This window comes from Alternaria infectoria, assembly GCF_024043175.1.
Source record: "Alternaria infectoria strain BMP 0036 chromosome Unknown scaffold_6, whole genome shotgun sequence".
Classification (NCBI taxonomy): domain Eukaryota; kingdom Fungi; phylum Ascomycota; class Dothideomycetes; order Pleosporales; family Pleosporaceae; genus Alternaria; species Alternaria infectoria.
In genome coordinates, this window is record NW_026250695.1 from 435,927 (window position 1) to 457,798 (window position 21,872).

At 53.0% G+C, this 21,872-nt stretch overlaps 8 protein-coding genes across 8 annotated transcripts; 2 read left to right on the plus strand and 6 right to left on the minus strand.

Moving 5' to 3' along the window:
• Nucleotides 1-474: 474 nt before the first annotated feature.
• Nucleotides 475-3,744, minus strand: J4E92_004442 (uncharacterized protein; the record flags this gene model as incomplete). Its single annotated transcript, XM_051495832.1, has 1 exon — nt 475-3,744. One exon carries the CDS (start codon nt 3,742-3,744, stop codon nt 475-477), a length of 3,270 nt encoding a protein of 1,089 aa, XP_051353672.1.
• A 269-nt stretch (nt 3,745-4,013) lies between these two features.
• Nucleotides 4,014-4,872, minus strand: J4E92_004443 (uncharacterized protein; the record flags this gene model as incomplete). The annotated part of the gene is made up of 2 exons (XM_051495833.1): nt 4,014-4,754; nt 4,804-4,872. The coding sequence occupies 2 exons, from the start codon at nt 4,870-4,872 to the stop codon at nt 4,014-4,016; spliced, it is 810 nt and encodes a 269-aa protein (XP_051353673.1).
• Nucleotides 4,873-5,327: 455 nt separating this feature from the next.
• J4E92_004444 (uncharacterized protein) lies at nt 5,328-6,025 on the minus strand (the record flags this gene model as incomplete). The annotated part of the gene is made up of 2 exons (XM_051495834.1): nt 5,328-5,779; nt 5,863-6,025. The coding sequence occupies 2 exons, from the start codon at nt 6,023-6,025 to the stop codon at nt 5,328-5,330; spliced, it is 615 nt and encodes a 204-aa protein (XP_051353674.1).
• Nucleotides 6,026-6,834: 809 nt separating this feature from the next.
• On the minus strand, nt 6,835-7,838 carry J4E92_004445 (uncharacterized protein; the record flags this gene model as incomplete). Its single annotated transcript, XM_051495835.1, has 2 exons — nt 6,835-7,327; nt 7,381-7,838. 2 exons carry the CDS (start codon nt 7,836-7,838, stop codon nt 6,835-6,837), a joined length of 951 nt encoding a protein of 316 aa, XP_051353675.1.
• Nucleotides 7,839-11,961: 4,123 nt separating this feature from the next.
• J4E92_004446 (uncharacterized protein) lies at nt 11,962-13,431 on the minus strand (the record flags this gene model as incomplete). The annotated part of the gene is made up of 2 exons (XM_051495836.1): nt 11,962-13,091; nt 13,140-13,431. The coding sequence occupies 2 exons, from the start codon at nt 13,429-13,431 to the stop codon at nt 11,962-11,964; spliced, it is 1,422 nt and encodes a 473-aa protein (XP_051353676.1).
• An 882-nt stretch (nt 13,432-14,313) lies between these two features.
• Nucleotides 14,314-16,653, minus strand: J4E92_004447 (uncharacterized protein; the record flags this gene model as incomplete). The annotated part of the gene is made up of 1 exon (XM_051495837.1): nt 14,314-16,653. The coding sequence occupies one exon, from the start codon at nt 16,651-16,653 to the stop codon at nt 14,314-14,316; it is 2,340 nt and encodes a 779-aa protein (XP_051353677.1).
• A 1,044-nt stretch (nt 16,654-17,697) lies between these two features.
• On the plus strand, nt 17,698-19,785 carry J4E92_004448 (uncharacterized protein; the record flags this gene model as incomplete). The annotated part of the gene is made up of 4 exons (XM_051495838.1): nt 17,698-17,875; nt 17,940-18,633; nt 18,682-18,739; nt 18,799-19,785. The coding sequence occupies 4 exons, from the start codon at nt 17,698-17,700 to the stop codon at nt 19,783-19,785; spliced, it is 1,917 nt and encodes a 638-aa protein (XP_051353678.1).
• Nucleotides 19,786-20,566: 781 nt separating this feature from the next.
• J4E92_004449 (uncharacterized protein) lies at nt 20,567-21,648 on the plus strand (the record flags this gene model as incomplete). Its single annotated transcript, XM_051495839.1, has 2 exons — nt 20,567-20,733; nt 20,805-21,648. The coding sequence occupies 2 exons, from the start codon at nt 20,567-20,569 to the stop codon at nt 21,646-21,648; spliced, it is 1,011 nt and encodes a 336-aa protein (XP_051353679.1).
• Between the last annotated feature and the right edge of the window lie 224 nt (nt 21,649-21,872).

Consider the following 21,872-nt stretch of genomic DNA (forward strand, 5'->3'; position numbering starts at 1 on the left):
CCAGAAGTTCACCACAGCTATATCATCGCATGAACGATCTCAAATGAAGTACATTTGAGCGATACCTGTTGCCTGCTATGCTCAGTACCCAAAATGAACCAGATGTCGTGGTTTGTCAAAACGAATATGTGGATAACTGAGAAGATTACATCTCATTTAGCAACGACTCAGGACCCGGCACATATAGCTACATTCACTGTGACATGTGCAAATGAACATCAAAAGTAGAGTGCTAAAGCGACACAAATATCGACATTCAAACGAAACAGACAATCTGTAAGTGGTATCTAGCGAGCGCGATGAATGATGGAAAGCATGCTTGCAACGCCGTGCATAGGTATAATGAGAACGCCTCGCGCAAAACAATACAGCAACTCGTCAACTCCATCGTAATCAGGTTCGTATCCAACTTTGCCATCACCTCTCCGCACCCCTCTGAGAGCTTGTGAACATCAGTATACAGCATCCTGCAGACTACCATCCACCCCTAACTCTCCTAACCTTCTCCTTTCCGCCAACGCGACCGGCGGTGATGCGGCGGACCCATCGCCTGATAGCCCAGCCTCTGGCCAAGGCCTGGAAAGCCAGGACATCGCTTTCCAGTTGTTGACGACGGGCATCTTGGATTCCCTTCCAACGTCGCTGAATGATTGTGGCGGCATCGACCATCTTCTGTCGAGCCTGTGCTACTACAGCGCAGTCATGCGCTATCTTCATGGCTTGGATGCGAGTGCTGATCTTGCGACGGAGGAGGAAACGACGGACAGCTGACTGGATAGTCGATGCGGCGCGGTGTGTACGAGCAAGTGGCAACAAGCGACTAGCTAGGAAGGATAGTGTGAGGAGGGTGAAGTCTCGGCTTGGGATGGAGCGAGCGGTGTTGTGCTGCGGCGTGAAGAGCGCAATGAATGAGGTTGAGCAGCCGACGGCCTTGAGCTTTGCTGCCAGACCCAGACGTCCGTTTCCTTCAGTGGAGATGGTCAGGTTTGAAGGCAGATAAGTGTCGACAATGACCTCTAGGACCTTTGGATCCGCGAAGCTGGTTGTCAAGTTTGCGACGCGCAAGCCATGAAGACGAGCAATGGAGCGGGACCAAGAAAGAAGAAGACGCTTGTGGTATGCCATGCCGTCCAGCTCAGATGTCTCTTCCTCTTCATTCTCAGAATCGAGGACTCGTCCCTCATAGCTGTCTCGGGCTCTGTACCACTGGTTGCGGAAGCGCTCCGTCTCCTTGACCAGTTGCGGCCAGTCGACAAGACTTCCAAGCCCACACTTGCCGACAAGGGACCAAAGAAGCGAAAGCGTCTTCTCGCGGTGTCCGTCGACGATATCTTCGGCTCGGATGCCGCTGACTGCTGCGCTAGGCATGCCTGGTACGTTGCTCAATGCAGCCAGGGCGATCTGGACGTTGTAGACCTTTTGGGGACGGCCAATAGCCGGGTATTTGAGGTGTTGGGAAAGGATCCAGGTGTCCTTCTGCGAAGGGTCGAGGGAGCTGTTGAGAAGCTCACCGCTGGGCAGGCTAAGAGTGACGGTGTCGTCCTGCTGTGTCCCAAGAGTGGTAGACGGGTAGAGTAGTAGCTCTACAAGACGAGTGAGCACGATGCCATCACGGAGGTCGATGGCGATGTTGTCGATCTGATAGGTGTACTCCTGTAGTGGATACTGAACATGTTCGACCTTGTAGTTGAGGTGGTTTAGGGGCCGAGTAATGTCGCCGTGCGAAGGTAGCAGCATCTTCGATAGCTGATGGAGGACCTCCACAGACGTCTTGTATGATGACGTTGTCTGGAAAAGGCAGCCTGGCAGAGCGTCCGTTGTCTTCGCTTGGTCGAGGATGAGAACCAGCATCAGACTTCGCAGTGCAGTTCGCCGCCACGACCAGCCTTGGGAGCCAAAGTCATCATCGCCGCGTGTGAGGCTTGCAATGCTACCACCTCCGGATTTGACCCGGACAGCGTCCTCGTTCTTGATCAGAAAAGCGGACAGGAAGCTTTCGATCGCCCGGCGCTCCGCGCGATACTGGCGAGAGCCATCATCTGAGCACGTGGAGCCTGTGGACAGTCGGCAGGGCGTTGTAATTTGGCGACCGACAATAGTCTCAGCCGCGGCACGTAGTGCGTTTAGATCGTATGACTTCGTCCACAGGTTGAGGAACTTCTTGCGCAGTCCGACGTCGTCCTTGAGTCTAAGTGTCTGAGCGAGGAGGTCCTTCGGTATGCTGAGTGCACCGAACTGAAGCGAAGCCTGTAGTCGCTTGTGGAGTGATGGCATTGCGGGATCGTGGTAAATGGCAAGCATCTTCTTGCGCATCTCCTCCGGACTCTGTTCCGCGTTCGGGTCCCTGGCCGCCGAGTCAAACACGGAGTTGAGAAGCTGGGTGATGGCGACTTCCTGGTAGGTGAGCCAGTTGTCCTCGTACAATTCCGGCTGAGCCAGATCCTCTTGCAGTACTGGGTACTTCTCTCTTGACTGCGGTCGCTGGCCCACTTCGTGCAGCATGGTGATACTGCTCGCGACACTTCCAGTCTTCTGACGACGCAGAGCTGTGGGTGGCGACTTGTCGGTGTGGAAGGGCGAGGAAGATAGTGGTGCGCGCTTCGCTTTGGCCAGTTTCGCTCGTTCCGTCTTTATAGTCGTCCTCAAAGATGCCCTGCTTGTTGCGGCAGAGGCAGTGCCGTCTGCTCTTGCCTTGAGCGCCTTTGCTGGTGCATCGTCTTGAGCCACGTGCGACCGTGGTCGTTTCTGGGATCCCTCGGGCCTCTTCTTGGTGTGTAATATCCGTTCGGGCTCTTTCGGGGCGTTGAAATGTACTTTGGGTGCTTTTGCGTCGGGCTTCTTTGCATCGGCCTTGGTGAAGTTGATCTCGATGTGTACTCCGTTCTTCTTCTTCTCGACAGCCTCCATTCCCGGTGGAAGGTTTTCTTTTCCTCCTCCTGAGCCCACGACGTCACTCGAGAAGGACGAACCCTGTGACGAGCGCGATGCGGTACTCAGAGGGCCTCGCTTCGGTGGTGCAGCCAGAGACTTGCGCGGTAGCTTCTTCTCCCTCTTCAACGCTGGCATGAGGTTGTTTCCTTCCTCCTCGGAAAGTGTGACCAAATCCAGTCCGATATCTGGTGACGGCTCCCGAACGTTGCGCGACGCGTGTGTAGGCTGTCCCGGATGGATGGTGAAGACTGACGTGTCATCAGACGGTATGTAGATGGTCCTCCGTCGCAGGTCTTTCTTAGGGGCCTGCTTCTTGAGCTCCTTCCTCTCCAAAACGTCTTCTTGTAGCCGTACAGTCGCATTGACATCCGTCGCATGCCTGTCGCTAGGTGCGTGCGAGACACGTCTCCGATGCGGCTTCTCCAGTTGTGGTTCCTGGGCAGGCGCGACTGCCTTGGGTATCCTCTGCGCGGGGTGCGCAAGTATGGTGCTCTTCTTTGTCCTCGCAGCTGCGGGAACAACGCTGGCGCGGCTCCTCCTCTTGACCGCAAACTCGGCTTGCTGCTGCTCTTCCTCCTGCGCGACATCCTCGAAGATGTCCAGCGAGGGGTTGAAGGCAGGCTTGTGTGTGGCACGCATCGGTCGTCGCGGCTTGGCCTGGCGGGGCTTCAGTTCGGTTGTGTATTCGAGGTTTGCCGTCGTGTTGTTGTCGTCGAAGTAGGAAGGCGCGTAGTGGCTGCCATAGCCGCTGTAATAGCTGCCCGTGGAGGAATAGGGCGCCGGGCAGGGAGTGCCTGCCGTGTATCCGTACATGGTGGCGGGTAGTTGAGTCGGTCTGCTGGCAATGTGTTGTCGCGCCGGCGCATATAGGTTATGAGGGATCCTCGTCCAAGAGCGTTCAGGATCAGTTGCGTGGGCGCACGCTTAGCCCGTTGTGGCGCGGCAAGCGGGTCCCGTTTATCAACACTATCAACAGCGTCGACCGGGCAACAGCAGCCCTGGCAAACATCCAAACGACTATCACCAACTTGACGTCACCAGGCATGACGCGCTACCTTAGCATACCATACAATGCAGTGCATCTAAGGAATGCCCCGACCCGCTCTGATGGCTTTGGCCGCTTCCGACTGTGCTCTGTCCTCTGCATACCGCTGATAGATCGGCAAGTAATGCTCCCTCTCGCTCAGCGTTTCTTTGACGCTCTTCCTGCTATCGACAGCAGATAGCCATTTCCTGAACCGCTTCCAGACCTCTTCGTCGTCCCCACCTTTTCCTCCATCAGGAATGCCCGACCCACCCTTGAAGTGGTCGAACACCCACAGCCTATTTCCCCATGGGGCCAGAACAATGTCAACAAGTCCAAATTCCTTGCCTGAGAAGTACGGCCCCTCAGCATCCATCTCACGTGTGAATTCCTTGAGATGGTTCAAGAATTCCTTCTGCTTCTCCTCCAAGCCATCGCCCTGATGTTGCAGAAAACGGTGGTAGGCAGGGATGATGCGACTGCCTACATAGTCGGTCCAGATCCTCGTTCTAGCTCTCTGGTAGGGATCCGTCGGCATCAGGTGCGGTGTGTGCTGAGGGAAAGCCTCTTCCAGGAACTCGCAGAGAACAGTACTCTCATAAAGTGGCTTGTTCTGGTATTGCAGCGTTGGGACTAGACCACGGGGGTTGAGATCCAACAGAGACTGTGGCTTGTGGTACGGGTTGACCTCAATATACTGGTACTGTATACCCTTCTCCTCTAGCGCTATCCATACGCGCTGCACAAAGGGACAGAACCATCCCGAGTACAGTTTCAGGGGGCACTCGGCTGAGTGAGCCTTCGAATGTTAGCAACGAAGAAGATACTGTAGGTGTGCGTTTGCTTACTTTGACCGTCGCTGCTGCAAGTCCTGTCGCTTCAGGATGAAGGTCCGCGTCAGGATGATCTTTGCCCATGGTAGTAGTGATGGTAGTTATCGGAGTTGTGCAAGTATAATGTAGCTGTTGACAAAGAGTATGCTCTTAGGCATATGGCGACCCCTCAAAGGCTATATAGCAGCGATCGCCATTTTTGCGAACTTCGACGCCATATACATGGATCGATCACATCATCGTCAAACGTCGTGGCCATGACGAAAGTGGGGTAGCCTCCAATCGCAGCTATCCACCTTCGGAAGCTCGTTTACACGTTCCGTCAAGCGCACATGCATGTATGGACGGTGATTGCTTCCACACCTTTCAATATCTGCTCTGCTTTGCACAGCACGCCTTTTATACATCTACTTTCGAAGTGCATTGCATCGCGCATGTGTCATTGAGTATTATTGTAAATCTGCAAGCCTTCACAGCTTCGATGGAGATCTACCAAGATCTCAACATATTCGCATTATATTAACAGTGCTTATGTGCACTTACATCGACCTGGCCTTCTCCAAATCCGCCTCCTTAAGTTCCCTCAGCTTGCCGGTGTTGGCGACGCCACCTGTGACATTTGCGCTGATGATCTCCTTTGCGTAACCCAAGAGACCGACATCTGTGACGTAGTACGAGACGTACTTGCTCTTGATCTCAATCAGAGTCATGCGGGGGTCTTCGGGGCCACCAGTGTGCTTGCCATCACCGAGATCACCGAACCATGCTGCAGCGCCACGGCTCCATACCTCCTTGATGCGGGGGTCGCTGTTGTCTGTTGTTGTGGCAGTTCCTGTGATGGAGGCCCACTCTTGTGTCTTCAGGTCCTGGAACGAGATCTGGACTTCTTTGTTTTGGTTCAAGTCGTTGAACTTTTGCGAATGGTTGTTGGCGAGGAAGAGGAAGTCGGGACCGTCGCGGCGGGCGAGGGCCATGGAGCGACCGACGGGGCCTGACAATGGTTAGTCTAGAGCTACGTGGGATGGAACTGAGGGGATGGAGCTTGAAAGTGGAGGAATGTAGGGGTAAACATACCAACACCATTGCGGTATGTGTTGAGCATGCAAATCTTCTTGCCGTCTACCATCTCAAAGAACTGCTTGATCTGCTGGTCCTTGGGGGTCTCATCGTCGTACTGCTTCGCGACAGAGGGGTCGGTCTTGGAGTTGACCTCGCTAGCCTTGAGTTGGTCCGGCATTCTGGAGATGTGTGTAGTGGAGAAGTATCGTTGAGTAGTTGTTTTAATGGGTATTGAAATGCGAGTTGCAAGTTGAATTCTGGGTAGAGCTGTTCGTGCGGAGCGTACAAGTAGTCGCGGACCAGCAGACATCTTGGTATAGGCTGCTCGTGATATGTACGTGGACGTAACGGTGAGATCAGAGGGTCAAGTAACAGCGGATATTCCACGCCGACGCGAGCCCATGTGGCTGGTCGAGGGGCGCCTCATAAGCAGCATGACGTCGTGATGGAGCGCGTTCGGTGGGCTGGTGGCACACTGGGTGGAGGTGGAGGCATTCTAGACATATGCATGACGATGTTGTTAATTCGCGTTAGGTGCGCGGCACGCTAAGACGCGCCCGATCGATCTCTCCCGATAGCTGCCTTCGGGGCCGGTGTGCACAGAGTCCGAGAGGCACTCGCATACACGCATTCCATGTGAGAAGATGCCGTCTTGCCGATGGTGTTTGTTCCGTGCCAGGTACGAAAGGGTGGGTGGGTCTCAGCATCGGTAGCGGTCCTGTTCCGTACTGCAGCCACTACGCATGTCCGGAACAAAGGCACTCTATACAAAAAAAGAATGAACAAATCTAGAGCCTACATCGACGTTAGACTACTTACTTTGCACGTTTTCATGTTGATGTAGGCTGCAGGCCTGTTTAGTTTTTTTCATAGGTTGACGTGAAGGCTCACACATCGAAGATGTCGCTTCATCTTGATGAGTAGGATATGTAAAGTACATTCATTCATCTAAACATCTAGTCGTAGAAAGAGGATCTGGCTAACACATCAGACCGCCCTCCCGAAGTGGTCGCTCGCGACATCACTGCGGTCCCAACGCTCATCGTCGAGTCTTCTCTCTGTATTCAGTTCAACGGTCTTCGGTGCGGTCATTTCGATCCTTCCCTCGTCAATCCCACCAGTACTACTGCTCGCATTATCGTCGCTCAATCGGTGAAACTTGCCAAACTCGGAGACGTTCCCGAGCTCGAAGACTTCAGGCTGCGTGTGGGTCGATGTGAATGTTCTTTTGACATGACTTCTGGTCACACCGACAGTAGACTTTGTATGTGTAACAAAGCCCTGAAGATGGAGGGCCTTGGCAAACATCCGAAGAAGAGGTTTGAACGAGAGGGCACAAGCGCTGAGGAGATACATGCCGGGCTCTATCATTGTCCAGTTTATGAGCGCAACATGATTCCATGTTACATCTGTAAGAGGTCCGGCTTCCGCGAGGGTTTGGGCGAACACGACGGTGCGAATTATGGATGCGACGATACCACTATATATCGGTCAGCTACGAATAAGGCCTGAGAAGTACAACTGGCAACTTACACGCTTCCGGTCAGGAAAATGAGTAACAGCCCAATTCTTCTTCCAACACTGATCTTCAGACACCACACTGTTCTTAGAGGTAGTATCAAGACGGCCAAATCGGTTGCGATGTTAGGTACGCTAGAGCTGTTCGCGAAGACTTGAACGTTGAAGCATCTTCCATTCGGAATGTTCTTGTCCCAATTGAACCTGAAAGGCATGCACTGGAACCCGACAGCTACTGTGAAAGAGATCCACGTAGAAAGAATGAGAACGACTAGCGTCTTAGCAGCCAGGCGCTCGTACTTGTTGGTAAGGATATGCAAATAGAGCAGTACAACGGTGAGTTTTGGGAATGCGACAGCTGCTGGATGCAGGACCTCTTGTATCATGATGCCTTTGAAGTGCTCGGATATCTTTGCCGGATCTGTAGAAGCAATGTAGGCCATATGTCGTCCAGTGCTGGCTTTTTCGACCATGACTGATTGATATGTTAGCTGGCGCAAGCAGTCTTCAAGGCGTTGCATGCTTACCGATACCAACAATGCAAAGGCCCACCTCAGCTAGCCATGCGAAAGGAACGAGAACATCTTCGATGTTCAACGCGGTACTCGTGAGATAGCGTGAGTAGTAACGTAAGGCAACAAAAGATGTGCAGAAAAAGATCAGCAGGCAGGCTGTCGCTTTGATAGTTGGGCCTCGATCTTCGGCCAGAAACTCTGGCGAGATATATTGCGATAGACTCATAACAAAACTAGAGAGCCGTCAGCTGCCAAAATGACTACCAGAGTCACGTATTCGGCAATCTGAAAGTAGAAAGAACGGCCACGAGCCGACCGAGCGGATATCTTGTGGGTGGGGCAAGCATCAAATACTATCGCCGCAAGTCATCTTTGCGGCGCGGTATGTGTTCATGGAATCTGGCTGGCCAGTGTATCAGAGATGCAGAAGCACCTAGCGTGTCTGTGCTAACCTCGAGGCATGTACCTTGGTCGAGGAGATCTGAACCATTGAGGTAGCTCTGGGGAACGCGCCAAAATGGATAACGGGGATATCAGACGTGTTTGGGAAGACCACATAGGCTGATGCATTGTGACAGGTCGCATGTTGGTACCTGCAATCCCAAGTTGGCAGATGGGTTTTCTTCCGAGATTCTGGGGTATATGTAAATAAGCTTATGTGCCTGTCGTTGGTATGACGTTGGACGAACGCATAGCTTTGCGCTCACTAACTCGATAGAACCGATTACGACAAGGCAGAATTGTTCTTGATTCGTCGTCAGCAGTCCTGATAACCTTTTGTTGTTGGTGTCGGATGGGCCATCACTTCGTAGTAGCCGGTTGACCTTTCGAAGCATTGAGGGGATATCCGAGGCATGTGTATGAGTGGAGGATACATTGGCCGTTGCCATGGATGAAACGCGCATATTCGCCCTGAATGCAGGCTGCAAGCGAGATCTAGTTTTCAACTCTGCCGCAGGGGATGTTCGTGTCGGGTCAACACAATACAGACCTGAAGAGGCTTGGGAGATCTGAAACGCAGTTTCCTGCGGCTTTTCCACGCGCATGAACGGGTACATGAGGGTACCTTGCAGCCATCGGATCGCGAATATGGGCGACAAAGATCGCATGCGCTCTGAAATGAAGTGCTTAATCATGTATCCGGCCTTGATCTTCGTCGCGAGAAAGTTCGCAATCTCGTACAGAACGCACCAGCCGGATCTAAGGGCGTAGGGCGCTGGTGTCAGTTGACGCGACACCAACACATTGTTGCACAGTACCTGCTTGTGGAAAGTCCCAAGAGGTTGCAAGAGGTTGGTGGTATGTTCAGAGCCAGTGACGTGAGTGCTCGGTTGGATAAAGTGATGAGTTGCAGTGAGGTTGTTGCCGCGAGACTGTGAGACACCCCGAGTCAGAGCCCCGCACGAGCCACAACGCACGCACTCAGATGACGAAGGAACCTTCACCATGGAAAGAACCGCGGCACAACTCCATCTGCAGATGTGCGAATTCTTCTGATGGAAGGACATGCAGCGACCGCGCTCAGGCCATAGGTTCCGCTACATAGTCTACCGAATTCCTTCACTAACCATTCGCGCAATGGAACGCCCTGAAGGATGCAGAATTCGAGATGTTCGCGCCCTTTTGCGATGAAGGGCGACAAACTGTTTATTTATGTATCCTTGATATATGACTTCCTCTCATGGGTTCATCTTCGGATACGACATCTCACTTTGCTTCCTTCCATCACGTACCTCTTCGTCATCAGTCAGCATGCCGAACGAAGATGCCGAAGTATATGCCCTTATACTTGAGGAGAACCGGAAGTGGATGGAGCAATATCCACTTCACGATAGCGATTGCGAAATCCACACGGCGGCTTACAAAGGCGATGTTGCTCTGGTCACATCTATACTAGAGAACAACACAACCGCCACCACGAACATCGACGCTCGTAACGGGAACGATTGTACCCCTTTACACCTCGCTATACGCGCCGATCACGGATCGGTTGTACAGCTTCTCTTGGAAGCTGGTGCAGATCCTACACTCAAAGACGACATCGAGCCAGCCTACCAAGTTTCGCTGTCTGCACTTGACCTTGCAGCTTGGCTGGGACAATCAAATGCATTAGCCGCGCTCCTCGACCACGATATCAGTATATCGCCATCCGCGCTATTTTTCGCCGCATCCAAGAATCACGTGGACTGCCTTGCCTTGATTCTAGAGAAGCAGGGAACTCGCGACTTCTCTGATATGTCCAGGCTAGAGGCTGTACGGCTAGCCATAGAAAGAGCGGCCTTGTGTTGGCATGTAGAAGCTTTTGAGCTGCTCCTCGACTACTACCATACAAGGTTTTCAGATCCCGTACGCCTCAACGGAAATGGGACAGCCCTAGGAAAAGCTCTTATTTGCGCCCTATACGACTACGACTGTGACGACCGATGCCGACCACCAGCCGTATGCTGCCCTCTGGACAAACCCCTTGCTAGCATTATGGAAAGTCTTGTCAAAGCTGGTGCTGATGTCAATACGCGCGACGATCAAGGTCGACACTCTACAGCTTTTTGGGCTTGCCTGCACATGCCGCACGTGCCGCGAGATGCTATACGATTTCTTCTGAATAACGGGCTGCGCGTTGATCACGTTGCACCTAATGAAACTTCGCCGCTTTGCGGCATCATTCGCGACGCGGACGATGACCCGAGTCTTGTTGAAGATCTCATCAAGGCCGGAGCAAGCGTGTCCGGTACGGACGAGGACGGCTACACCCCATTGCATTTGGTAGCAAATGCCTCATTCGCAAAAGTTCTCATCGCGAACGGCGCGGACGTTTCTGCTAGGGCCCTTCAAGGAGAGACCCCACTTCACACAGCATGTGAGCATGGCAACATATCAATAGTAAAGTTGCTACTTGACAACGGCGCGAATGTTCATGATGTCACTTCGGGAAAGACTGATCGTACCGAGATTGGGTGGACACCACTTCGCTTCGCAGTCGAATTCTTCTCTTACTATTCCAACAGTAATGAAGAACGCCTACAGCTAGTACAACTACTCCATAACCACGGTGAATATCTGCACACCACTGCTGCAGATGGCTCCACAGCGCTGCATGGGGCCGCTCAGTTTGGCAACGAGAAGCTTGTCCGCTATCTGATCGATTCTGGCGCCGATGCATGCGCCAAAACTACGTCTGGCATGACCACCTTACACTACGCAAGTAAATCCACTGAACCAGGAGATGAAGTCAGGATTACATCAATCATCGATGTACTCCTTGAACACGGTGTTGAACTGAACGCACTGAATCAGGAGGGGGAAACCCCATTGCTCATGTCGGTTTCAGAAATTAACCGCCCAGTGGGATTTAGTCCTGCAGTATGCAATCTGCTATTAGAGAAAGGTGCAGAGAGAACCGCAAGGAATGCTGAGGGTAAGACCGTGGTAGACATCGTGAACGACTCACATAGCTGGATCTTCGGAGAGGACGGACTCGTGCGGAACAAACCTCCGCCAGTACACGTAGCGTCTAGTAGGGGCAGGGGCAGAGGCAGGGGTAGAGGAGGGTGGCGATATAGTGAATGAAACCACATACGCCCTCTTGAAGATCGAACTTTACTTCAACATCACCATCAGAAGTCGCACATCATAGTCAATCCAAACAAAATTCAATTGTAGAAGCCGAAAACCATATCCAAATTAATCATACTACCAAGTAATCCAAAGAGCATCTGCTATATGCAGACATCGCTAACAAAAACAAGATATGGGTATATAGATGCCGCCGTTAACAACCAAATAAAGAAAAGGGTATAACCAATAAAGAAAGGGGTATATCCTCGTCAAAGTCGTTAAAGCGTAAAGAATCGTAATCGTAGCCGTGATTACCGGGCCCCCAGGGCCGGATGCCAAGAGTGGAGAGAGAGGAAAAGAGATGCCGACCAACGCCATGAAAACAATAGAGTAGAGAGAAAAGTCAACCAGCGTGAACACCAACACCTGTAAGCAAGAGCGAATAGCAGACCCGCAGTAAACAAAACATGAAAAGGGAGGAACAACAGTTGTACAAAAATAAAACAAACATTGACGAGATGATTCTCTAATCACCTCGTCGCATGAAGCCAAAACGCTTCTTTTTCTTCGCGTCCTTGGCATCTGCCGTGGGCGCATTGGGGTATCCATTCAAAGCAGCCTCAGTGTTGAGGCGTTCGGCTTCCTGGTAATCAAAGGGCATGTTCCAGCGTCTCTCGGGTATCTCTCCCAGTCTCGTGCTGCCGGAAGCAAACGTATAGCTCGATGGTGTGGCTTTGTCCAGGCGGCGGCGGAAGTGGAGGGTTGCTGGTGCCTGGTCGAGGAGTGGTGGAGGGGATAGGTAGGAGGGTTTCTCCGGGACTGGGGGAGGCTTGGAAGAGACTGCGGGTTTGGAGTGAGCAGGAGATGGGGAGCGGCGGGATGTAGGGGTAAAGGTGGGGAGCTTGGGGGTGGGCTCGTTATGGTGCTTTGGGGAGGGCGATTTGGTAGTTGTGTAGGCGTTCTCTTGAGGCCATGGTTCGCGCGGGTCGTCGAAGGAATCAACGCGCTTTTTGACACCACCACTACTGGCCCTTGGTGCTGCGCCACCTAGAGTGCCTCTGATGACACCAGATGTCTCAAGCTCGAATGGGTCGACAGGTACGTACAAGGGTAGCTGTGGAGCCATCTGGATCTTCTTTGGCTGAGGGGATGCCAGCGGTGAAGAGCTGCGAGATGAACTTGACGGCGATTTCACTGAAGAAGATTCCTTACTGGACGAGCTGCCCTTGCGGGTGGTCTTAGGTCGCATGACGACGAGCCGGGGTTCATTCGAGCTTCGGTTCTTCATGGACATGCGTGTGACTACATGGCCCGAGGAACGTTGACGAGTGGAGCTCGACTTCTTCTTGTCCTTCTCAGGGCTAGTGCTGCGAGAGGAGCAGTCGTGGTGTTTGCTTGTGCCACATCGCGGGCACGGTGGAGCGCCAATGTTATGCAGCTGGAGTTGAGACTGGCTTAGTCGCTGATATAACTGGGTAAGGCTTTGTATTGCTTCACGCCGCGATGCGTCGGACAGGTGGGTCAACGACTTGTAGTCTATGTCTAGGTGACCCTTTCCGCTTTTTTGCGCGTCATGGTTCAGGAACGCTGCGATGATGGCAACGAGGCCTGTGTTTAATTTGATCAATGTCTCTGCGAGTGACTGGTGCGCGATAGCTGCATTACGTTAGTACGGCTTATGTGTTAAGTGGACTTTGTACTTACCATCGCCCTTTGCGAATCGCGGCCCGATGCCGCTGTAGTAGCATTCAGTATACTTTCCGGCCACCTCCTCTGGCCCTCTGCGCAAGCTTTTTGAGAGTTGGTGCTCGGCAGTACTTGTTGAATCAGGCGTGTCGGTATCTCTCTTTGATCTGCGCTTTCTTCTTCTTTCGCGCAAGCTTTTGAAAATATCCAGTCCATTTTGAAAAGCTTCTATGATGCCTGAGACGCATGTAGATACCTCGGCCTCTTCAGGCCTACGCGCAACATGCGCATGGTCTAACTTGACCGCCATCGCTAAAACGCAAGACAACGAACAAGGAAAAGATGCAAAGCAAAATGGAACTGAAGAGAAGGGAAGAGAAAAGGACGATAGGTATACAAAATTGCAATAAACAAAGTGCGGTCTAAGCATCCATTAGCGAGAGTGAATGAAGAGTCATCCAAAAAGCCAAATCACAACGTTAACCTCAAGTCGTGTTAAATCGAGTCAAGTCGCCGTTAACACGCTCGCCCAAGACGGGGGCCCTTACACTTATTCCGTTGGCAGCCCGACCCTGGTCTGCACACGCCCTCGAGGGCTTGCAAGTGTGTCGCAGGGCTTGCGTTCCTGCAGCTGTTACTGGGTGCTACCCACCGTCCTCGCACCGCCCAGGCCGCCGTTTCAACCTGGTGCTGTTCACGACCTGCACGTAGCCGCCTCGATATGGTGTCTTGGGAGGCAGTCGAGGTTTGACTGGACACGTGTTTCGCGCTAGCGGCAAGCGAAGACGGGATGGGGCAGGCTAGGCCGGCATCGATAAGCTTTGTGGGTCTGGTAGTGGAGGGCCGAGTGCGTGCATGTACATGTGCATTCGAATGTGCATCAAACCATCGTCCAGTGTCGTCTCGGGGGCTGGATTCCTGCGAGTTGAAGGGCATGTGCGTGCGGGGTGCATACAGGATGAATGGTTAACAAGGCATGCTTCATTGTTTTGTTCAATGATGGTGATACAATCAAATATACACTCGAGAAACGCGGTGGAGCACCGACCGGTGTGATGAATTGGCATTCGCAGGGATTCCCTGTCGTGCTTCATTGACACATGCGACTCCCTGTCGCTCAAGAATAATCAACAAACCCGAACGCCTCGCTATGCAATACAGAACCGTAACAGTGTCATCGCCCATCGTCCAGCTACTGCTCGCCGTCTTCGACATCTTCAACAGTAACAGTCCGCCTTGTTGCAGTCTGGCCCTCAGAGCTGCTTCCAGCAACCGCAGAGCTTGAACCCTCGGCCTCAGTCCTCTCTCCTACGTTACCAAAGCTCCAGCTTGACTCGAGAGAGCTAGGCTCTGCAGGCTTTGGCGAACGATTGGAGGGCTCATCGGAAGTAGTCGGGTTTGTAGTCGATGAAGCTGGCTGGTTTTGTGAGGCCGCGGGAGCGGACGTCGAAGGCCCTGCGTCAGGTTCCGCTACTGGCTGTGTTGTCTGAAGTTGAGGCGGTATCGAGCCACTCTCTGGCGCCGGATGTCCAGGTTGCGAGGATGGACGTGTCGCGCTTTCTTGGCTATTCCGTGGCGCTAGGGCCATCGGCCTCAATGTCCACCCTTCCGGTAGCGTCAAGCCTTCAGGCACACCGGGATCGCCCTGTCGCAGAACGGACCCTCTGGCGAAGTAGGCTTGCGGTACGAACGAGTTCATGTTAGGTGGGTTCAATGGGGCGATAGGTGGTAGCTCTTGCCCTGTCGCGGCAGCCACGCCTGAAGCCTGCTGAAGTCTGTTGAGCTCAGCAAGAAGTCTATGGACAACCTCAAGTTGCTCGTGTTGTGCGTTGAGATGCCGCATCGACTCAATGATGTTCTGTTGTATGCGCAATATGTCGGACTGAATATCTGACGGATGCAGCGCGACGGCTCCGGGGACGGGGCCGGTGGGAAGGTTGGGAGTAGCCCATGGCGTGAAGCCCGTGTGGCCCTGTGCTTGGTTTTGATGATCTTGATTCTGCGCCGCGTTGTTTCCGTTGGCTTGCTCGCGCAATCGCTGAATCGCGTTCTGCACAGCGACATTGTCCTGTTGTCCTGGTGGTACGCGAATGTTCCCGAGAGCGATCCGAAATGGCCCGAAGTTGAACACGCGCATGTTGCCTGCTGGAGGATTTGCTTGTCCACCCTGTGGTGCAGCCTGCTGACCCTGGCCCTGGCCCTGGCCTTGTCCTTGTTGCCCTCCGACAGCACCTTGCTGCGCATTTCCTCCAAACATAGCTCGCAGTGCCTCTCGGTTCTGAAGGTTTTGCTCCCCCGGGTTGGCTTGATTGTTGCGTTGCGTAGTTTGTGTCGTCGCTGATGAGAGTACTGGCCTTCGGCACGTAGGACACACCTGTTGTCTCTCAAGCCAACTACGGAGACATCCGAAATGTAGGATGTGTCCGCAGGGGAGCTTCTTGGGCCGTTGTCGCTCGTCCATTCTTCGACCTGGCTGTGCACCATCTGCGCCTGGTTGTGTCCACGGCCGCATCTCTTCGCGACAGACGATACATGTGTTCTCCCGCTCGAGTTCTTCTGCCGTCGCATCTGGATAGCGTGTGTTCATGTCGCGGGTCGCGTTTCGGTACTGGATGAAGTCGTGGATACGCTTGAGGAGGGATCGGATGGTCATGAACAAGTCTCTCATGATGTGAATTGGTATGCCGTAGAAAGTCATCAGAATGACGAAGAAGCCCAGGTAGACGAAGGACTTGACAAAGTCGGTCGCGAGATCCAAGTAGAATACCCAGCGACCCTTCTCTTCCCATCCGGGCACGTCGCCTTCGTCTTCATCGTCGTCTGCCTCAACAGGCGCTTCGGTTCCTTCTGCTGTAGCCTGCTGGCGTGCTTGTTCCCTTGCGATACGACGAGCCTCCTCTCGTGCTTTCTCTTGGCGGTGTGTAATGTATAGTTCGACGAGCGACAGTGCGTATCGTAGCAGGGTCGATATCGATGCGGTGGCTAGGAGGACGTATTCGAAGCCAAACATGACCATGACACCCGGCCGTGCCTCTGACAGGATCGAATCGATGCAGTACTGCATCATGAATATGTCGAAGGCAACAGACAATAGCAAGGAGCTCATGAGGCGCGAATGAAAGAGCTTGGGGTTTGCCGGAGGCTGTTGCTCGAGGAATTCGACCCTCCCCTCTCCGATCCACTGCCAGACCTTGCCTGCAAGTAAGCAGAGGAACATTGCGAAGAACCACATGCCGAGATCATCCCTAAAGATGGTCATGGCCAGCAATGTCTCGCTCACAGCGAACCAGGCCTTGTCGTACAGCTGCTCGGTCTCGATGGGGCGGAGGGGGCCGTAGAAGAGGCGTTGGAGTCCATAGCCGAAGCTCGCGGCGACGATGAGCATCAGGTTGACGAGGAACATGAGCGAGCCGGTGCTCTGGGAGATGTAGACGGCGGCCGAGTAGAAGTTGGGGCGCTCGTAGTATGCGCGCATCAGCACAATGTTGGCCATGGCGGCCGAGCCCGCGACGTAGAGCTTGAGTCGACTCATGGTGCGTTGGTGAAGGTGCAAGGCGACTAGAAAGGAATGCGTGTCCCCATCTGAGGGTGATGAGAGCGAACACAACCGGGGAAGAGTCGCGTTCGCGTGATGCGGCGGTGCTGGGAGAAAGGAAACGTGGAGGCTCCAAGGGAAGCGACCTGATTCGCCCGCCAGCAATGACGTCTCGCGGGCCCGCCTCGGTCTCCCGAGATCGCGACTTCCACCTCATTCACCCATACACTCGCGTATGTTCTCCTTGAGACGCATCGCTCATCAGTATATCTCAGATGATACTACTCTGCACTACTACCTCCAGAAAATACCACATGCTGGAGAGTGCATGTACCATGCCTACGTATCGTGGCACGCAATAGCGCGTATGCGTTCTACATCTATGGTACCCCATTCCATGCCGCCTTTCCATGGGACTGCTCGTTCCTCCGCACGAGCGTTCCTGCGCAAGGGCTGCACGCTCCGAAGCTACTCCAAAGAGTCCGATGTCGTCCGGATTCTCCATAGTCAAGCCCTTGGGTATCCCCGCAGTAAGACTTGGATCTCGGAAGAATACTCGGTAGCACAACAACCCTTTACTTACTAAGGACCGTTGTCGGTAATTTCCAGCCAAGCCACGTCGTGTATACAAGAAAAGTCTTCCTCGACTTGGACCAGGCGCAGGTATCACGAGCTTCATCGGAGAGTCTCCCGGACTTCGAGACTCGCTGCTATGTCACATCACGTTAGCAAACGTGCAAGAGATGACCGAGTGGCGCATACCAGCCTCTCCGTGCATGTTCGAGAACGACACTTTCTTCTTTCCAGTACCGATTGTGGGGAACATGGAGAGCTGGTGCCGAATTTGCGGGGATCGTCAACAAGCTACTGCACCCAGCTTCGGGATTGCGCCAGCCCAGACCATAGGCTCGGGGCGCAAGCTCTTGGACTCAAATATCTTGATCACAAATGATCTTGGTGGACCCTGCTTGTTTACTGCGGAAAAGTACATAAACCTCCCATGGCTGCTGTTAGATTTGAGTATCGATCTGCAAGCTCATCATGTTTCGATCTCTTCCTCTCCTGAGCATTGCGCTTGGCAGCCTCTCCGCCGTCGGCGCACAGGAGGTGCCAGCTGTACTGACTGCCGATATCATCGAGGGCTTGGGCAACAACACTCTCTTCACAAGATGGCGCCCTACGTACCACTTCTCCGCACCGGCAGGATGGCTCAACGATCGTAAGTTTTGGCTGTACGAAGTGCATGTGAGACAAATACTGACTTTGTACCTCTGTCTCTGTAGCATGTGGAATGATGTACGATCCTGCTACGGAGAGATATCACCTCCATTACCAGTGGCATCCCAACCATGTCAACTGGGGTAACATCTCTTGGGGTCATGCAACCTCCAAAGACATGATTACTTGGATAGATGTTGGAGGCTGGGAAGATGATCAGGCTCAGTCTGTTGGCACCGGTCCTTTTCCTGATTCCGACAACAGCAGTTACTATGGCCTTGGAATTTTCTCAGGCTCGGCACAGCCCTACAATCTCCAAGGACAGCAGGACGGTACTCTCATCGCCTTCTACACCTCCGTCCAGTATCTCCCCACAAACTGGGCCTTACCTTACATTAAGGGAACTGAGAGCCAGAGCATCGTCATCTCTAACGATGGCGGCGAAACCTGGGAGCAGTATGCTGGCAACCCTATTATGACCGAGCCACCCAGCGGATGGAATATTACCGGATGGCGTGATCCTTTCGTCGAGCCTTGGCCGGAAATGGATGCTCTTCTAGGACAAGACGAGCCCCACTGGTATATGGTTCTTGGTTCTGGCATCAAGGGCGAGGGTGGCGGTGGCCGTATTCCCTTCTACAGCGCTCCCGCCAGCAACTTGACAGACTGGACTTTCCTTGGCGCTCTGTGGGAGCCCGAGAGGAACGAGACTCTTGGCTCTTTGCTTGAGACCGGAACCTATGGCTTCAACTTCGAAGTGTAAGCACATATACGTTTGCTGCAATCGCTCGTGTACTGATTTTACAGATCGAACTTTTTCTCTTTGACCGATGAAGATGACGACGTTCATTACTACGTTCTAATGGTAAGTTCCGGCCGTGGCGGCTACATGTGACACATGTACTGACTTCGTGCTTCCTACAGGGTACTGAAGGCGGCAACCTTACCTGGCATCCACGTGCACAATGGGGCCTGTGGAATGAAGGCCAGGTCAACAGAAGGGACAACGGCTCTGTTGAGTTCACCCCTCTGTCGGGCGGCGCCATCGACTCCGGTCTTCTCTACGCGGTTACCAGCTTCTGGGATTCAAAGAACGACCGTCGCGTCCAGTGGGGTTGGGCCAACGAGGAGAGCAACAACTTTGCGATCAACCAGATGGGTTACCAAGGTGCCATGGCCATCCCTCGAGAGATGTACGTCATCAAGACCAAGGACCTGGTCAACACCAATGGCGGTCTGACTACAAAGGGCAACACTCGTGTTGAAGAACACAGTGATGGTACCTTCACTGGATACACTCTAGGAGCCCGTCCTCTACCTGAGGTTGTGGAAGGCTTCCACGCTGGAGCTGAGCCCCATGTCATCGAGACTGGCGACAATGCCTGTGTCTCCGGCGCGATCTCCGGCAACGGCAGTAGTCATATGCATCTCCAGGTCAAGCTTTCTGACTTCACTGGACCTGCCGGTGTGGTCATTGCCCAATCGCCTGGGCACGAAGAAAAGACCATCGTCTGGTACAGTCCTGAGAACTACACCATCAACGTTGACCGCTCCCACTCATCTTCTATCGTTGAGTTCGCCAATTATACCATGCTGGGATATTTCTACCCCTACACGTTCTCCAACGGTACCACCGAGTCTCTTCATATGGACATCTTCGTTGACGGATCTCTCGTAGAAGTCCTTGTCAACGACCGCTTCTGGCTTACGACTCGTATCTACCCTGCTCGTACCGACAGCACTGGATTCAGCATCTGGGCTGGCAGCAACTCTACTGTCAAGGCTTCCGACATGAAGGTCTGGAACATTCAGGCCAACGCATTCCCTGATCGGCCGACCGACTCGAGCAGTGAGCTTGTCTTCGATACGCCAGAGGAGACCAACAACTACATCTGGTGGCCTGGAAACTAGGGGGACTGCGACCTGAATGCGCGCGACGCGGTAATGACATGAATAACGGCGCTCTATTCCGCGACGGACGATGCTGATGTAAGGGTAAATATTGTATGTAGAATGTAATAATATGCATACCAACCATCGCAATCATCTTCCAAGTCCCATGAATTAGTCATCTGCCATCGAAGGAGAATATCCGTCGTGCCGTAGTGCAGCGCGTTACCCGTTGCCAAAATCCTGCCGCGATCTTTGTAGCCAATAAACCAAAAACTGCGCGTCCGCGGAGGACAACCACGGGGCCGTTGCTGGTGGCTCTCGGACAGTTGGAATACCCGGAAATAACCTAGTCTTCGCAGCGGCCTAACTTTTTCTCCTACTCGGTCTAGGTCGTGGTAACAGCGGGCCTTAGGATTTCCGATGTTCTCGTTAGTACGAGAGGATTCCCCGCCGGCTTCCCCAAACAGCTTGCCCCGCAGGATATCTCCAGGGCTTGCACTTCTGGGGACGGCACGTGTAGCACCATGAACGAGCACATGGCTAATCGTCCACCGGATAAATTGGCATTACTGCCGTTAGCAGCATTACGCCTACCGTCGGTGGCGTTAAGAATCGCGTGAGGGCGGTAATAGGAAATCTATTCCCACGCGCATAAATACGTTCTTGAATGTTCACTTACGACATATAAGCTTGACTTTGTCTCCCGTATCAGACACAAGTCTTGCGATTATATTACATCGACCAAACGAAGACAACATCGCAGTACACACAATACCGACATAAACTATTAAACGGCACAATGGCCAACGCAGAGGAGCAATACAAGCTCTCGCAAGAGCAGATCGACTTCTTTCTGGAGAACGGATGGTTGAAGTTGAGCAACTGCTTCACAAGAGAGCAAGCAGAAGGACTTCAGGAAACGCTCTGGACGCGTTTGGGTATGGATCCCAAAGACAAGTCGACATGGTACGCTTTTCTTCTTCAATTATAAGTCTCTTACGTGCAGCCATTAACAGACATTAACATGACGGATACAGGCACACCGAGCGAACAAACATGCCCTTCTTCAACGAATTCTCTGTCGAAGAGTTTGCACCAAAAGCCTGGGCTGGAATTTGCAACCTTGTGGGTGGTAGCGACCGCGTTGATTCTAACGCATCGACTTGGAAAGATGGCTTCATAGTAAATCTCGGAACGCCAGAGGGTCACAACAAAGTGGTACGCCCTCAAGAGCTACCTGGCTGGCACGTCGACGGAGACTTCTTTGTTCACTACCTAGATTCACCTGAGCAAGCGCTTCTGGTCATCCCGCTATGGTCAGACATCGCTCCAGGCGGTGGTGGAACCTACATTTGTCCTGCCGCCATTCCCACTGTTGCGAAACATCTATACGAGAATCCTGACGGAGTCAGCCCAAGGATGACGCCAAGAGCGCAAAACCCAGAGTTTGTGCAAGAGCAAGGACTGAAGTGGTTCAACGACCTAGCTGCCAGTATGCCCGATGAGGCTTTCGTGGAAGCCACCGGTGTAGTTGGCGACGTCTACCTTTTGCATCCGCTGATGCTGCACTCAGCGTCCAACAACCAACTTCGCCAAGTCCGCGTCATTACAAACCCACCGGTGTCCGTCAAGGAGCCTTTTGTGTTTGATCGTGCCGATGGGAACTACAGCGCGGTGGAGCGCAAGACCATGAAGGCGTTGGGCAAGGACCGGATTGCGGGGTTCAAGATTTCTGGAAAGAGGCAACCAGTTATCCCCGAGCGATTGCGAATTCAAGAAGAGATGAAGAGGAAGGAGGAGCAGAGGATGCGCAAGTTGAAGGAAGGGGCGGGGATAGATGAAGCGAAGGATGCAAGTCAAACGGTCGCTACTGCTGCGTAGGTTTGTAATCATCAATTGACTCTGATTTCGTTGTTGATTACGGTTCTAAGAACACATCTCGCGTTCAGTGATGGCGATGTGCTTTTTTAGATAAGATAAGAACGGAAGCGTTCCGCGGTAAGATCTCACACGACCACGTTTCCTCTCGACACACATTGCGAGTACCCCATGCGCCAGAATTGATAAAAAGCGAGCCTTCCAGACCTTGAACATTTGGTGAGTAC